General features: G+C 41.0%; 3 protein-coding genes and 1 non-coding gene across 7 annotated transcripts in view; all 4 read left to right on the top strand.

Annotated features, from left to right (window-relative positions):
• atp1a2a (ATPase Na+/K+ transporting subunit alpha 2a) overlaps positions 1 to 4,864 on the top strand; it is a 50,804-nt gene extending 45,940 nt beyond the window's left edge. The window contains exons 24-25 of one of the 2 annotated variants that reach the window (XM_006792373.3): positions 4,491 to 4,542; positions 4,723 to 4,864. In XM_006792373.3, coding sequence (XP_006792436.1) covers positions 4,491 to 4,519 — 29 coding nt within the window. In that variant the 3' untranslated portion in view covers positions 4,520 to 4,542; positions 4,723 to 4,864. Of the gene's footprint in view, positions 1 to 4,490 lie in introns of both variants that reach the window. The other variant, XM_006792372.3, reaches the window with a different exon arrangement.
• Positions 4,865 to 6,571: 1,707 nt separating this feature from the next.
• Positions 6,572 to 10,336, top strand: sdhc (succinate dehydrogenase complex, subunit C, integral membrane protein). The gene is made up of 6 exons (XM_006792371.3): positions 6,572 to 6,650; positions 7,585 to 7,644; positions 7,742 to 7,843; positions 8,585 to 8,646; positions 9,616 to 9,779; positions 10,077 to 10,336. Exons 1-6 carry the CDS (start codon positions 6,634 to 6,636, stop codon positions 10,179 to 10,181), a joined length of 510 nt encoding a protein of 169 aa, XP_006792434.1. The 5' UTR covers positions 6,572 to 6,633; the 3' UTR covers positions 10,182 to 10,336.
• Positions 10,337 to 11,930: 1,594 nt separating this feature from the next.
• trnar-ucu (transfer RNA arginine (anticodon UCU)) lies at positions 11,931 to 12,004 on the top strand. Its single transcript has one exon. It is a non-coding gene; the product is annotated as a tRNA-Arg (tRNA).
• Positions 12,005 to 13,885: 1,881 nt separating this feature from the next.
• Positions 13,886 to 17,839, top strand: part of cadm3 (cell adhesion molecule 3) — a 103,300-nt gene continuing 99,346 nt past the window's right edge. For all 3 annotated transcript variants that reach the window (XM_087832605.1, XM_087832606.1, XM_087832604.1), the window contains exons 1-2: positions 13,886 to 14,163; positions 15,743 to 15,900. In XM_087832605.1, the coding sequence (XP_087688731.1) occupies positions 15,810 to 15,900 (91 nt within the window). In that variant the 5' untranslated portion in view covers positions 13,886 to 14,163; positions 15,743 to 15,809. The remainder of the gene's footprint in view (positions 14,164 to 15,742; positions 15,901 to 17,839) is intronic.

A 17,839-nucleotide genomic window follows, 5' to 3' on the forward strand; every position in this document is an offset into this window, starting at 1 on the left:
AGAAGAGAGCGCGCGGTTAAACAAACAGGACAAGAATATTAGACGCAGCTATTTATTTATTGAGAGAAACTATGCAGTATTACACATCTGTAAGTATGTGAACCTCTAGACTTAGCAGTTAATTAGATGTTAAAAATCAGGTGTGAGGGTGTGATGTTTTAATGAGCCTAAAGAAAAGGGATCTGTTAAAGTCTTATCTTTGGAGGACATGATTTTAAAGTGTATCGTTACTGCAACATATTATACTTCTGAGAACTTTCACAGAATCTTTGTCAATGCTCATCACCATATTTAAAGAGTCTGCACTTCACCAATCCACAGTCATACATACTGTTCATGACTGATGTTCAACGGTCTGGCAGGTAACAAATGAACCAGAGGAAATGTCTGATCATCTAAAGACCTCTCTCACACTGTCTAATATTCATGTTTGTCCTGTATCAAAATACTGAACAATGGCTTGCATTGCAGGGCTTCAAGGAGACAGAGACAAGCCTGAATGATATTTAAACTCGGGCTGGATGATAAAAGGATAAAGACAGTTATTCCAAATTACCTTTTCATCAAAAGAAGCATTGGACATGGTCAATGTAAAGGCAACACTAATCATTCTAGCCATGTTTTGATAGACAACCAATTGACAGGCCAGTGACAACAAGAAGAGTTATACGTCTTATCAGTCCCCTGGTTGGAATAGAGTTAAAGCAACATCAGGTTAAGACACATACAGCGTAAAAGGATTTTGTTTGGGCTACTGTAGCCATACACATCAGTACATTAGGAGTGTGAGGAAAATAAAAGACAAAATGACAACATAAATTTTTAACGAAGCATTGCTAAACATGACAGTGCATCGAACACGGCCCAAGGCTCAAAGGACGAGAACTCCGTGGAAATGTTCAGTAGTGTGGAAAGATTTCTGGCTATTTAAAGTTGCACAAATGCACAGAAGAATGTTTGCAAAACCCACAGCTGAATGTTTACCTGCACAATGCAAGACTTTACAGTACCAGACACTTTCTCTTGTACCATGCCCAGTGACAAAAAACAAAGAGACACTGATGCAACAGTTTACTTTATTGTAAAATATGTGATGTAATGTAAACAGAGCCAAAAATGTCAGGTTTAAGTGAATGACTCGTTACCGAGTCCCTGGCCATTTCCCTTACACGGCACTTTTCCAGCTGCGCGTGGAGTGTAAAGAGACAGGAGAACATCTGAGTCACACTTTGCTACAACATCAGATTTGTGGTCAAGTCACATATCTGATCCATATAAGAGCCTCGCTGCCCACTTCACTGAGTCAGAACTGCACTTCTTGTGCTTTTTTAAAGAATTAATTAATTATTAATTGATATGTTGTCATGAAGCATAAGTGGATCACAATTGAGTGATCCCTTTCACAGGCCGGTGTACTGTATGGCAGCTAAGAAACCAAACCCAGCAACTTCACAGCACTAGTTGGTTTTATTTATTTTCTCCTTTGTTTACATTTGAAAGTTGGAAGGTCTATTTAAAACTTAAAAACTGTTTAAATCTATATAAAAGAAACGATACCGTGTGGGTTCCCTGAGATATGATTTTGTCCTTTGTGGAGGACATGAGATTTTTAAGACAGCGATCATTTATGCAATCTATACGAGTCCTGCTGTGCTGTAAATAGGACATCCCTTCAAATGAGGACATCCCACATTTGTGGGGGTTGAGCTGAGACAGCACATGGATTTTATTTCCAAAATGATGGGAACTGCAGCTTCCAATTTTATGACCATAAAATTAGGTGATAATAATTTTGCAGATATTATGTTTCCATTACTAAAAATCAAACTGCTTCGTGAGATCTTCTTTGAGAGTCAAAGATTTAATACGATTTCAGAAATGTAGAGTAATTTTATGGCTTTCGAAACAAATTTTAGCCAGTGGACAAAAGGACTTATCACATTGCATTTTCAACCTTTGTCCATACTTCAGGAAGCAAAGGGCAGAGTGAAGCAGAAAGGATTTTTCTCAAAATTGTGGCAGGGGTGGTCAGTCTTATTGCTGTCAGGGGTATGAGATGGAAGAAGGCCAGACATTAGAGCAGAGGGGTGAAAGGTCAGAGGAAGACATATCAGCATTTGGTACTCACCCATAATAAGAAGTGTTGTATCATGTAGGGCTCTGAAGTTTTCAGGTATTACAAATTTCTAGAAGCCTTTTCAGCTGAGAAGCTGAAAAGAAATTTTTACACACTTTTACCCTGTTTATTTACATTAATTATTAATTGATTAATCATATATATCCTAAAAGTATATATAATATAAGCATAAGCTAACTCTACATTTCCTGCCTTTTTCACTTTAATTTCAACCATACTGAAACTACTGCCAAGAGAGTTAGACCTCTGATTACATCAAACAGTAAAGAGCAAACCAGGTCTTAGACTAAAAGATGTCAGACGACACAAACCAGAAGGAAGTGGTTTTAAGTTTTAATGCTGAAGGTAGCATTAAAACGTAACGCATTCTGGAGCTGAAAACATTCTCCAGCATATCTGTGTTCATGACATAACTTGGATAGCCTAGGATCCAACTTTACTGGTTCCTAGTTATAGACAATTCAATAAGTTGAGACAGATTCTTCGAGATTGGCCAGTCGATCAGAGTAACAAATGATCTTAACGTCTGATCAGGGGGCAAAGACTAAAGCTCTCTTGAAGGTGACATCTCCTTAAAAAATGCAACCTTCTGCCTCAATCTGATGAAATCATGAAAAGATGATTCACTTCACAGGCCGGTGTCCTATACGGCAGTCGAGAAACCAAATCCCACAACTTCAGAGCCCTAGCTTACGCAATACTCCTCATCCATAATAAACTTTGGGTGTCATCATTTTGACCCTGCTCAGGCTCCTCAAACGCTGGTATGTCCTCCTCTGAGCTGTCACCTTCCGGCTCTCATGTTTGGCCTTCCTCCACCTCCTTTCCTGACAGCACTCAGTATGACTCCACTTGCACAAATCTGAGTAAAATCCTTTCTGCCTCGCTCAGCACTCTGTCATATCATGCATGATCACTGCTGTTGTCATGGGTTACATGACCTAATGATCCAGGTTTAGGTGAGAATTAGGTGTGCAGAGTAGAGTTAACTAAAATTTAAAAAAAAAAACAGTATAAGAAAGTATTTGCTAAAATAATGTTTTAGTGTTCATTAATGTTTCCTTCATGAAATGTTTTAATATTCACAAAATGAAAAACATTGTACCGGAAAATCCACACAAAGAATGGAAACGATATCCTTACTTATTCCCGCAGAAGATAAAACAAAAAAAATAATATAAATAATATTCTTTGTATCCATCATTTCCTGTTTTTTTATCTTCAGAAAGAATTATGAACCTATGTTATTTATTTTAAAAAGTACATATATTGTGATCTATCGATATATCTGACTGATATAAAAAAAACTTTCCATGTCACCCAGCCTTAATTTGAATACATTCACAGTAAAGTCAAGAACACGAATCTCAAAAGAAAAGTGCATAAAGCCAGAAAACAACTCGTAGCACAAAAATATTTCTACTGAGGAATGGTAGTGGAAGAATTCAGCTAATGTTTTTCAATAGTCGAGTCAAAGTCCTAACCTTTAAGTTGTAGAAATTGTGGAATAGCCCAAAGCAAGCAGTTTGTGTGAGAGAACCCAAAGTTTTGTGTTTGCAATACTGAAATGGACTAAATTCCTCGAAGCCAGTGTGCAGAATTGATCACCTTTTACTGCATATTTATACTTGCATTTATTGCTGCACAAAAGTGTCACATGGGATGCTGAAAACAGAGGTTCAGGTGCCATTCACAGATCTGTATTACTGACTATTTTTTCCTTAAAATGTTAAGGACCAAGTAATATTATTGTGTAATATAATTCATGTTGTTCTGTTTTTCTTCCTTTAGCAAAACTGGATATTTTAGGATATGTTTATACAAAAATATGGAAAATTCTAAAGGGTTCACAACCTATTGTTGCAATTCGAGTATATAGCGTGCAGAGCTGATCTCAGCCTATTCATGTTCATATGTAAAACTTAAACCAGGAAACTTAAACCTGTCCCACACCACCAGAGCCAGCTGAAAATTATTAGAAAGGAAATTAAAGCAGGCTGATGAAGACTCTTGAGATATGTAATGAAGATTATGCAGATGATACGGGCACCTTACAATGGCTCAAAATCTGTTCACTGCCACTGCCTTACAGCAGATGAGGGGCAAGACACGGGGAGACAAATACAATTTATCGTGACAGTTCATCATTTCTGTTAATCTGTGTGTCACGGGCGGCTGATCAAAGTCTTAGAGTTATAAGGGGATTCATTTGGAAATGTACGGAGACAAAGGCAATGAGATGAATACAAATAGAGCGATACAAAAGGATATTATGAAAAATGCTCGCCTGTCATTTTGTTCCCTGACACTTTCTCTCTTTGTCTTTCTGCCTCTCTCTCTTCATCTCTTCCAGGCTGGGTGGAGCAGGAGACATATTATTAACATTCAGAAAATGTCAGTTTGAGGTCTGTGTGTGTGTGTGTGCATGTGTATGCATAGATGTGTTTGTTTGCGCTCATGAGTGTAAAACTGTGCGTGCGTGTCTGTCAGTTGTAATATTGCATGGATCAGTTCACAAATCTGATTATCAGAAAAATACTGCTGAAAATAGGCTTTTGATTTTTCTCTTTTTTTCTCTTTATCAGAAAACATTTCCAGCAGAGTGATAGTAATGTAAACCTTTGTGCCTTACACAAGCTGCTACCAAAGTGATGTACTGTGGCCTGTTTGGCTGGAAGGGAGTATCAGATGTTGTTTGTGTTAAATTTGACAAATAAAATGTATTCCAAAGTATGTCTGCCCATCATTTAAACATTACTCACCTATCTGTATTGTTCCCTATTACAAAGTCATATAAGCAACTTGATTTTGATGTGCCATCCCTCTGAACATTGCTGGATCTAATCAACTAAGCATCTGCAGGTTATGAAGGAACAAGCCAACAAACCCAAAGTATTTTCTGCCAGGTTCCCTCTTTTGTCTGTTGGAATACACAATCTGTACAATATTACACAGATGTTTTTAATGTCCTGGCTGATTTGTGTGTGACAGGAGGTAATTGGAAATATCTAGAAGAGCTTTTGGGCATCACTAACTTTATTATTATTATTATTATTTGTATTTATGAGTGTGGAGTGCATGGAGCTCCCATTTTACAATAGTTGTTCCATGCATCCATTTTACTTGACAGAAGACATGACTGGTGGGCTAGTTTATTCTTGCAATTGATGAATGGGAGGATATTCCAATAATGATCTTCTTGAAAAAATATTCCTTTATCTTTTTGACTTCTCTTGGGCTCTCCAAGTTAGTTGGTTCAGCCAGACAAAATAGGCATGGAAAAAAAATGATTCAGACAGAATTCACACACTATCTAAGTAGTTGTGTTTCTCCTCTAAAATCAGACTTAAACCGCAATCATCACCGGATATGAAAAAGGAAATGAATCTGATATTTTCTTTCAGCATCCTGTGCAGATTTGATTTAGGAAAGTTGTTCCCCCAGTGGATAAAAATACTCTGTGTTTCACCCACGAAAGCAAAGGATTGAAAGAAATAAAAAAATATGTCGGAATTTTTCTGAAAACAAAGACTCAGTGTTTGCATGTTGCTGTCATGTTACAGAAAGAAAAACAACCAAATCCTGACAAAGAACTGTTATAAAAGAGTAGCTCCTTAGTGTAGTAGGTTATGCATTTGCCTAAAAAGCAAAAGCTCCCAAGTTCAGCATCAGGAGAAAACATAAATCCCTTTGGGACTGTGTCAGGAAGGGCATCTGGGTTGCTGCAATTACTTTAAACTAAAAACCACAGAGCTATGTACAAATACTTCCATCAGTCCATTTTGTCAAGTGGACTGTGCCTATACTAACTGACATCGGGTGAGATTGAGAGGAAGGACACAGGTTATGGCAGGTGACAGGTTGTGTACATCACAGGGGTACCAGAGAGGCAGACAACAACGCTCACATTCACTTACAGATGCTGATGACTGTCTTTGGACAGTGGGAGGTAGTCGGAGCACCCAGAGGAAATCACTTGTAAATCAAGAAGTAAACTCTAAAAAATGTAACCTAATTTTACATTTTACTTACACAGTCACATTTCCTTTTCATTACATTTTTATATTGATTTGATTTCCATTAGCATACTGATTTACCTATGTTTTAATAAAATAAAATGTCTGAGTATTTTATTTTTGTCTAAATTTCTTGTGTTTAACATGAAGTTCATAAAAGTGAAGGAAACAGATATTTTTTAAGTCATTTTAGTATTTTAAAGTAAAAATTGATTTCAGCCTTAAAATGGTGAATAAATATGGGATTTCTTTTAAAGTCGGATGCATTTTGCTGCAAAGATAAAAACATTTTTTCAACAGTAAAACAGACATTTTCTGTAAAATAACCTAATTATTACACGTCACCTTCAACATTACGCCATGCCTTACAGCACTCAGACAGTTCAAACTCCTTTTCGAGCTTGAATCTCTTCAAGGTTTTTCATAACGCCGCGGAACAACAACATCCGTAACGTCACTTCCGCTCACTGTCCGTCAAACATGGCGCTGCTTCTAAGGTCAGTTTATCTTTAGTCCATTACTTTCGGGCTCTGGGAAGCTTTTACTCCTTGTTCTTTGGGATATTGAGGCGCATAGAGGAAAAAGTACAATAAACTAAATGCACGTTTGAGGTCGACGCGCCTTGGTGTAACTTGTAGTCTCCATTTATTATCCTTGTTTACCGCAAGTGCGGTGGAAAGCCGCTAGCTTACTGTAGCTATCGTGCTAGCGTCAGATGTTCTTGGTTATCTGAGAGTGGACTTTGACAAGTAGTTTTAATAATGACAGACGTAAGCGGTTATTTGGCGCCTTAACCTTCATGTGACCGCTTGACAAATGCTTGATTCGCTGTTGATAATCTGAATTTGTTTGATTTAGGTTTGTGTTAAGTGATAATCGCACTACACCGTTACAGTGTCGTAACTCTACCCAGGTCAAATGATTGTCAGGCTTTGTCTAAATTACCTTAAATGTGAAACAGATCTTTGTTTAGTAGAAGTGAACCTATTACCCTTTAGAGTTTGTTTAACAGACACTTCTCATCTGTTCTATTCTCGCTAGAGCTGGAGTTAAGACTTGGCTTTACTTATTGCTGGGTTTTCCCAACGAATATGCAAAATTTATGACCATAACTGTTTATAGAACTATAAAAATACAACACCGAACTACAAATTATTCTCTCCTAAACATTTTTTATTGACAGTATTAACAATTTTACAGTATGAATAATAGCGAAGCTCAAACCTTCTTTTGTGTCCTATTTTTTTGTATGTGTTATTGTTCTTTTTTATGTTAATTTGTTGACTTGTTGCCCCTTGTTCCTATTTAGCTCTGTTTACTTATTGAGAAATCTTCATCTTTACAACATATCTTTCTCATGGTGCTGCTGGTTTACTCTGAAGTAAACCAGGATTCAAATCTAAACCTGTTTTTTTTTTTTAATGTCTTTAGGACGTTGGGACGTCAGAGTGTCTGTCTCTCCAAACCCCAGTGCAGTGTCCTGTACAGACAGTGAGTTCTGTGCTTGTTTGTTAGTGCTTTTAAATGCACACATAGATGCTACTGCAAACTTGTTTTCTGTAACCACCACATTTTCTCTCCTCTTCAGTGTGGCTCCAATGGGATCCACAGCCAAGGAGGAGATGAACAAGTTTTGGGACAAAAACTCCAGATTAAACCGACCCATGTCTCCCCATGTCACCATCTACAAGTATGTACTGCATACCTTCTGGTGTCTACTCAGTGTTGTTCAGATGTGACTCAGTTAAAGTAAAATTTGTTTTATGTTTTCAGAGACACCTCAAATCTGCAGCAACACGTTTTCTGAGCTGCAAATATTGTTACTTTTAAAGTCATTTTTTCTGATTGTGCAGGTTTTTCATTCTTTCGAAGCTAATAAAACAGCAGGGCAACCCACAAATACCTGAGATTTAGTGCAATAAGCACCTTATAATGTACTGTCACCAAGTTATTGCAATCCTAACGCCTGCAGCAAAGAACCCCTTTTTTGTTCAGTATATGTCGGTATATGTAATTTCTCTCTAGGCTACCCTCCTGGTTCAGCTGCCTTTTTTTTAACTTTAATATTTTTCTGTCATTTGGGATCATTGTGATGACTCAGGGCACCTTTTTTTAACACTGTCAACAATCTTCAGCTTCTCCAATCTGTAATCCAGTGATTTAAGTCATACTCTTTCACCGGGTTTAGCCTGTTCTGTACTAGAGCATTAGCTTATTCATATTTATGCATGAAAACTTTGCATGTGCATCCATCACTGGCACAAAATAAAAGTTCCATGATTAAAATGTAAAAATTGCAGTGTTGTTACTTGTAAATCAAAGCCTCTTTCATCATAAAACTGTTTTAAAGATTTAAAATAATTATTAGTTGAGGCCTGCATGTGTGAAAGCTAAATGTGCTCTGGTTTTTGGGGGGTTTTTTGCGTCTCAGGTGGTCTGTCCCCATGATGATGTCCATCACGCACAGAGGAACTGGAATTGGGCTCAGTGGAGGTAACACATCTGTTTTTTCCATCCAAAATTAAAGTTAAAGCAAGTAAATGGTTTAGTTTTGCCCTTGAAGTACCAGTTCTGAAAGAAGCTATAAAGCCACTGTCAGCTTTTAAGTGACCTTGGAAATGTCTTCAGGGCATTGTAGTCTGTCACTATTGATTTTTACTAAGAGCATTTACTGGAATTACAAAACACAAGTTGTTCAATACAATTAAACCTAACATGTGAAAATTAACACTAGATGGCTAACAGCTTTCAGCCATTCGCCTGGAGTAAAAACACGTGTCATTGTGGTGTTGTATATCAGTGCTGCTGACCTTCATGGAACATGCTGTAAAAGCTGAATCAGCTTTGTTTATGTGTTAATTGGCTCGATAAGGGCCAAACTTAACAGCCAGGCTACCTCTCGGACATTAATTGCCACTTACTGTCTCTCAGCTTTCTATTAGAATCACATGAGTAATCACGTGCCTGAAATCAACTTCGATTCACAGTGAGGGAAGTAAATCTGTCACCAACTGACAGGAAGCCATATCAGCTCATCTAAACATAACAGTCAGTATTTAACATTTAGTTTTTAATGCAGCTTTCTGTATGTATATAAATATTTTAAAGAATGTCTTTTCTCACACGGAGTTGTTTAGTTTATATTCTTTATCATCCAGGTAATACAGAAATAGAAGCTTTAAATAAGCCATTGTGTTCAGTGCATTGTAGCAGGCAGCCCGAGAAGCGCTTGTGTGATCCCGATCCATTATTTGGCTGTCACTCCAGCAAGAGCAAAAAACAATAAAGTATTTACATAACTGAGGCTTTCACATGTTGCAAAATTACTGGTGAGCTGGATCATGTGGTAAAGTGGCTTATGGAGAGAAGATGTTAGAAGCATGCGGAGCTTCTTTTTACATGTCTTAATTTCTTACTGATTATGAAAGGTGTGGTGGTCTCAGGATTTCTGTCTGTGTTTAGCTATCTCAGCATTTGCGGTGGCAGCGCTGGTTTTGCCAGGGAGCTACCCCTACTACCTGGATTTAATCCACTCACTGTCCATTGGTCCATTTCTTACTGGGCTGGCCAAATTCGGGATTGCCTTCCCCGTATCTTACCACACCTATAACGGCATCCGCCACTTGGTAAGATTTAATAATTCATTTTTAAATTGCCTAATGATTTAACTGAGGAACTGCTTACCTTTTTCTTCCTCACACTAGAGTCTCTTTGAAATTCTTTGGTAGTTTTTCCATTTGCATGTTTTATGAGGTGTCTGGACTGCTTAGCTTAAGCTTTTAAGAGGATACAGATTTTTGTTTTGCTTTTGTCATGTGTACTAATTTTACTAATTACATTTGCCAACATTTATAAACTGAGGTTGTTTTTGTGTGCTTAACGTTCTTTTTATGATCTTCTTCTGTTTATTATTATCTAATCAGGGCTGGGATATGGGCAAAGGCTTCAAAATTCCAGAGGTCTACCGCACCGGCTACACAGTCATTGGTCTGTCCGTCATCACGTCAATAGCTCTGCTCATGATCTGAGCTCAGGACCAGACGTGATGAACAGAGCGAGTTAAAGTGAACGTGAACTGGATTTCACTGTGGGAGTTGTGTTTTGTGTATATGTACCGTGGCCTAATGCAGACTTATGTCATCAAAGTGTTCAATAAATGATTATATTATTCTAAACTTAGAAATTATGTTGTGATGTTTCTTCCTTTGAATTAATTACACTTGGAGAGTCTTTGGGGTCAGCAAATGCAGCAGCAGAGTGCAAGGTGCATGCAAATGTGACCCAGTTTATTTCACACTTGTTCTCAGTGTGAACAACAACCAGCGGCCAAAATTAGACATGTCCTACATGCCTTATGTAATTTGCCTAATTGTGCTGTGACGTCAAAATCATTAATCACTTTTCTTTGCCCTGAGTGCTCAGTCACTGCCAGTTCAACCAGTGTGTCTGCTGATGTTGTTTGTGCACAGAAAGGTGTGTTTGTGGTTTTGGCACTCTTTTTTTTTTTTTTTTTTTTTTTTTTTAAAAACTGTAGGCTGTCATTTATATTTTAACTTATCCAGGCTGCAGATGCTCAGATACATTTTTAACGGCAGGGAAGGGAGAGGCTGAAATGTAGAGGCAGCTCAGTGGTGGAAGCTGTGCATGTGAACAGGCTCCTCACCGGCAGCCTGCCTCGGGCCTTACCTCCAACTGAGCCGCACAGGAGATACACACTGCATCTCACCTGCTTTTGTCCTGCAGTGTGAATAAAGGCAAGCTGTGATGTAAAGTCAGATCCAACTCCCGCTTGTGCTGCGTACAGTAACAAGTGCATACAGATCAACAAAAAACAGGTGAATGTTCTGAGGTTAGCTGTAACAAAATTGGCTCATTAATTTGTAACCGATGCCTGGAGGGGAAATGCCCGTTAGGCAGAATGTCTTTTTGGTTTACTGATGAATATATATATATATATATATATTGGGTGTTGTGTCATGCGTTTTGTCAGTCTGTTTCTAAAGGACACAGCCAACTGTTTTTCCCAGTATTTGTAAAATTCAAGAGTTAATTCAGTGCTTTTGATGGTGTTGTAATGTCCACAGAGTCATATCAGCTCTGTTGCTGGACAGGCATCGCTATACCTAACCACTGCCAGCTCAATGTTACATCAACTCTTGCAAAATGCCTCTTTGTACATGAGTTTTTTGTCTGATTGCTGTTAATTTGGCATACGCAGGATTCCCCACACAAAGTCCTATCCACACAACAGGCACATTTCCACCTGAGCTGCACATCCATTGGTCTGCAATTTTCTATTGTGATGGACGGGAAAATCGCTCAGGCTCTGCGGGATCCAAGACTGAATTTGTTTATAGACTGTTTGGACTAAACCCTGCGGAATTTCTCATTTTTTGGGAGTAAAAAAAAAAGAATAGGGGGTAATAGAAGTATTGGCTGTTTCATTCCCCTACAAACAACAAGCACTCTGGCTCATAGTTGTTGATGCATTTCCAATGCACAATGTTCCATCTTTTAGTTTTGCTCTGATAACATCACCATAATGATATTTTGACGAGATAACTTGCACGAAACAAATGGAGGATGAAAAGCGGGAGTTCCCACTGTTTCTATGAGACATTAAGTCACTGATGATTATGCGGCGGCAGCACCCCCTACCGTTTGGCAAATTATTACACCACGGAGCTGCGGTCCTGATGCTGAGGGGTGGTGAGGATGCTGCGCAGGGCTGGGAGGGGGAGTATAAACCCGGTTTTGATAGAAAAAACGGTGCCTCAGTCTCTGTGGCGCAATGGAATAGCGCGCTGGACTTCTAATCCAGAGGCTCCGGGTTCGAGTCCCGGCAGAGATGTGGATGTAAGGATCCGGCAGTAAATTTTTTCCTTTAATGAGAAGGGTTCGGAATAAAGCTTACATTTTTTTTTTTAAATGTTCTTTGCAGATAAGATGTGCATAACAGAGCTGCTCTGTTCTGTCGACGGAAAGGGTGGATGGGTGGAAATAAGATGATTCATAGTCGTGTTTATTTTGCAGAAGCTCAAAAACAGTACATCTGGCCTGGTAATTTCACAGGAGCCTAGTCACCGCGCAAAGGTCATCTCATCTATGCAGATTTGAAATAGGGAAAAGGCGTGAAACCATAGCAGAACTTCACGGGGCTCCCTTCCCAGCTTTACTGTCCAGGCTGCGCGCTAAGTTATCACGCGAGCACATTACTGCACAGTCTCACCAGCGGACACGCGCGCACGCTCACGGTTTCGGCACCTGGGGCTGTTCGCTCATTTAAACCAGAGCAAAAAGCTTTCCTGAAGCAGCGGCAGCAGCTAAACGTTTAAAGCCTTTTGCCGTCCTCGTAACAAGTGTTTAATGATGCCAGATGCCGCGTTTCCATCCTCCCATTCGGTTCAGAGACAGAGGGAGAGATAAAGACTCCGGTTTACTTTGAACATAAATGACTCATAGTGCTAGAAAATGGTGTCGTCTCAAGATTTTTTTTTTGTATGCAGATTCTGTATTTAATTAAAGACCACAACTACATTGTACAGTGCGAGTGGAGAAGAAGAGTTGGTGGAAGTCATTGTGTATTTTTAAATTAAGGGAAATCAGGGTGGGGACCTTTCTGGAATCCTTTCAAGGATCCCTGAAGGTGGACTATTTCCATCTTTAAAACCCCCCAAATCTGGGAGCCCAGAGCTGATATTGTTATTTGCTTTCAGTGTGGGAAAGCAGCTGCTTGCTTGAAGATCTCTCAAACGCCACGACTCCCCTACCACTCCCCACTCCCCCCGCGCTCCCCATGGTTTTTATAATTTTTTAAATTTATTTATTTATATTTTCATTCAACCCCACCTCCTCGGTTTCAGTTTGTTGCCACCACCACTGATTGGGCTGTCGTGCCATCCATGTTTAACCCCATCATGCCTCCCCACACACAGACCTAATCCGCCCGCAAACTAATCCTTAATCCTCTCTGGCAAGTTGAACAACCCCTCCCCCTCCTCCCGCTCTCCCTTCCACCCTTGGATCCTGATTCCCAAACGGGCCTGACGTCAAAAACGTCAAAACTACAAGGACTCTCCCCTTTAACGTTGCAAGCATATGTAAAACTCCCAAGGGTGTAGCCATTATGATGTAGAAACAATGGACTACTGCACAAACGGTGAAACGATAACGTCTCAGCAAAGTAGGACTTACAGTATTCTGGGAAAATAGGGAGGAAACGGAAGTCCCACAACTCCACAAGGCCAAGGACTCGGTTAAATCATTAGGCAACCATGGAAATGATCTAACCGATGGGAAATAGTAGTGGGCCTATCTGCAAGATATAAGTAATAGCTCCATAGCATCAATGATAAGAAACATTATACTCCACTGAGAACCGTGACAATCAGCTTCAGATGAGATGATATGAGATATGTAGGTCTGAATTCAGGAGAATTTTGTACCTACTCTGTAGGCTATGGAAACTTTAGATAAAGCGAGCGTATGTACAACAGGGGATAATGAAATTCCATAAAGGCAGATAAGGTCAGATGACTCACTGTGGGATATTATAGCAACATTACGATGATTTTTCGCTATGGTAAGATCTTACTATCCGCTCCATCTCCTTCATGCTGCTCTCAGTCAGTAGGCCCCTGCTCTGGCCCTGTTATCCCGGTGGTACGGGCCAAATCGTATTAAAATCCCCTCCCTCCCTCCCTCCCGTGTCCCCTCCCCTCCCGCTCGTCTTTCAGACAGTCTGTTTTTGCTGCAGTGAACGGTAGCCGTGGAGAGCGAGCTAGAGAGAGATAGAGATACAAAGACAGAGTGAGAGAGTGAGCGGAGGGGGAAAAAGCAAGAAAAACAAGGAGTCGGGAGAAGGAACAAGGAGAGAGAAAAAAGTCGATAAAAGCAGATTGAAAGAAGGCTCCGAACAAGCGACTGCTGCGCATCAAAGGAGGGACCTTACTGGGGACCTTATTGGAGACCAGCATCAACAAAACCCGACTCCGGAGGCGGACTATACCGGTGTGTGTGCGTGTGGTTATTGCCGTGCAATGTTTCACAGTTTGTATTAATGTACAGGGTTAGGATGTAGCCTGTAGGGCGGACAGGAGACACCTGTCAGTGGTGACGCTTTTCTGTCTCCAGGAATGTGTCCGTGTGCGCACTGCGAGTCTCCCTTCTCTCTCTCTCTCTCTGTAATCCGTTATGCCTGCCCAGGGAGAGAAGTGTATAATCCCTGAGTGTTTCATAATTTACTCTAAATGTACGTTTTGTTGTCGGGCTGTCTGCGCTGTTCCCGACTCCTCTCCTCCTTTTTTTTTTCTTTCCGCGCTCTTTTGCAGAAAAAAAAGATCGTAACTCGCGGGGTGTGCAGCAGCCACCTCTCTCCAGCCTTTTCAAGAGTCTCCCAAATTCTCAAGAGCACCAGATTTTTCTGCAAGCGCGGGAGAAGGACTGGTTTTCCGACCTGAGAACCAGTCCTCTGGTGCTCTCGCGGTCCGTCGCAGCAATGCAGGTAGCCATGCGCGAGCTGTTGTTGTTTTCATTATTGTTATTATTATTGTCATCATCTTTATTGGTTTCACTCTCCACGTTAAGCAAAGAACTTCTGTTCTTCGCGCTCAGTTTCCGCGTTATTTCCCATGGATGCACTTGGTCCAGTTTTGTTTTCGCTTCTCGCCATCACTCATCAGGAAGGGCTGGAGCAACAATAAACATAGACACCCCCCCACCCCGTCTCTAGTCCCCAACATCCCTTTCCCATGACATGCCCCCCCCCCCCCTCCGCCCCATTACTCCATCCCACCCCTTGTCCCCGCCCTAACCGCCCGCTTGTGCGTCTGTCCCGCAGCCAACGTTACAGCCCCGGTTCCCTCTCGGCGATGACAATGAGGGAGCCGTCCACAGATGGACCGAGGGCTCACCTCTGCGCAAGCTATTGCTATTTTAAGGAATCTGCGTGAGAGAAAGAGGAAGAGAAGGAGTGCGAGAGAGAGAGAGAGCGAGAACGAGTGCCAGAGAAGCTATTAAGCACGACGGTCCGTCTCCGGTCTAGTGCAAAGCGCACCGTGTATTCTCAGCGGGCGGCAGGTGTATCTCTCCGCTGCTGCTGTGTCTTTCATTGTCTTCCCTCTTCTCCTTTTTTCTTTCACTGCCAATTGTGGGAATGTTGCTCAGTGTTATTTTTAATTAGAGTGAGTTAGTTGGAGCTCGAAAATGGCCCCAGAAACATTCGTTTTCCTTCTTTCCACATGCGCACAGCTTGTTAAAGTGGAATAAATTGACAGTAATATGAACACCACCCCCCACCACCCCCATTCTTCTCGTCTCCCCTCATTAACACTTAAACATCGCCACCATCTCCGTCTACTCCTCTGTTTGGCTCTATCACCGCCCACTCTCTCCTTACTCCCACCTCCCTCAATCAGTCGTCGGTATAGTATGACACAACCAGATCGATGAATACCCATGGAGCAACGCGTGAGTAACGGGTGGGCCAAGCGTTTATTCAGTTGCAGCCAATCAGTAGCAGGGGATGCAATTAGTGGCCAGTTGGCCTTGCCTGCTTGTTTTCTTTATCTCACCATTGCTTTCCCTGCAGGTGACACTCCAGAGCTCCTCTGCCCTCCTGAGGATTCAGTGAGACAGGCGGATCTGTGTGACCGAACATGGCCTTCCCATCAGCCCCCTTTGCATTATGGAGTGTCAGCTTATTGACAGTACTCTTCACAGCTGCGGTTCACAGCAATACTAGCTTTGGTAAGCACATCTCTTCCTCTGTATCTGTCTGCCTCTTACTGTCTCTCCCTGGGCCCCTGACCTCCCTGACCCTCTCTCTCTGTCTCTTGTGGTGCCCCTTATCTGTTTACTTGAGGCTTTTTCGTTGTTTCCTGTATTATGACAAGGGAATCAGAGCAGCGTTAATAAGCACATGGGACACTCCCACCTCCCCAGACCCCAGTGGAATTTCTGCTGTTGTTTTTTAGGAATGTGTGTGACTCGCACGTGGGTGTAGGGCTCAGCAATGCATTGCAGGTCCTTTGCCAGAGTAGCACACTTGCCCAGTAACTTCCTCTTCTTTTTCTCTCTCAGTGACATCTTAAATGACTTGCATAAGGTCGCTTGAGATGCAAAAACACAGGCAAACACTCATCATTAGCAGTCTTGGATGTTTACCTGCTTAGCATCTCTCTGTCTTTCTCATGAGTATACACTTGGAGATAAAGAGCGATTGTCTTGTGCTTTCTCAGGTAGGAGCAAAGCAGCGTGCAAATTCAACTTATATACAGACATATGACAGTCCTTATGGCTGAAGCTCAAACTGCGATGAGCTGGGTGTGGCTCAAAGCGGTTGGTAAGAGAGGATTTGATGAGAGAAGCACTTTGTAATGATATCATCCTTGCTGTGAGTGGCGAGAATATACAGACCGATGTGCTTTCCAATTACATAACACTCAAGTGACTGACTGCTGGTAATACAACCTTTAGAGGACGAGTTTTGCCAGTGGTAAAATGGTGCGTCACCACTGGCCCTCAATCCACAGAAAATTGATTGACATAGGTAGAATCCTGTCGGCATGTTTCTCATTACACTTGGTATTTTTTTGCACAGAGTTTGACAAAGAATTGTAAGACAATATAGCAGGTAATAAGGCTCCTAATAGATGTTCCCTGATTTGCATTTCCAATATATATTCTCAGAGGCCCCTTGTATTCACTTATGCACACCCACACTATTTCACAAATCGGAATGCACCTGTGAATACACACTGCATGCATATGCATGGAGACATACACAGTATACGCCCATAGATATGCACGCACACGGACTACATTTACTGTACTTTGAATTTGTTTATCCACATCAGCTGTTTTTATTTTCTGTTGAAATAGGTATACTTGAGTTTCCGTGCATTTATGAATTCAATTTGGGGGCGCGAAGGATTGTCGGCGTGAGCTCACATTGGTCAGTGCGGTAGAAAGTGAGAAGCAATATGGGTATGTCAAGAAGTTGGGATCAGGCCGCTGTAATACAAATGCAAATGGAAGCATGTCAAAACCTTTAGAGTTGCTGAAGATGAGAAATGCACAAACAATCACCTCAGACTGAGGCACTGATGATGAAACATCAATCTCCTGTCAGGATGCTGACCCCAACTGTGTAGCTCGTCATTGAAACCCAGGCGCTGGTTCGTTATTTGGGTCCGAAAATGATTTTGGCTCGCATTCACACGCATGTCACATTTGATTAAGGTGTGCTTGGAGGGAGGCCTGACCATGCGTGACCAATTCTTGCTTTGGTCTCACCTAAGTGCTGTTTTACATTATCATGTCAGTCAAGGAGAGTAATTAAGCCTGGGACGTCTGACAGCATTTAGGAGATGAGAAAACACGTCAAAGAGCACAGCTGAGAGATGGGAAGCAACCGTGGAGTGCTGAGTTAACAATTTTGGCATCCATGTCTTTTTGTCAGTAATATGTGTCATCAAATAATGATCAAGGACTTGTATTAATTCCAAAGAAACCAAATTAATAATATCACCGCAGTGAAATCAGTCAGAATCACTTGTCAAAAATGTTTGAAAATATATTTTTTGCACCATATAGAAATGCATTAATCAGAAGAAGACCGGATACTTTTTTTTATCAGTAGTATTGAAATTTGTCTTAGTGGCCTTGATGCAAGAAATAATGAAAA

The sequence above is a fragment of the Neolamprologus brichardi genome, chromosome 18, assembly GCF_056152115.1.
Source record: "Neolamprologus brichardi isolate AB-2024 chromosome 18, ASM5615211v1, whole genome shotgun sequence".
NCBI classification, from domain to species: Eukaryota; Metazoa; Chordata; class Actinopteri; order Cichliformes; family Cichlidae; genus Neolamprologus; species Neolamprologus brichardi.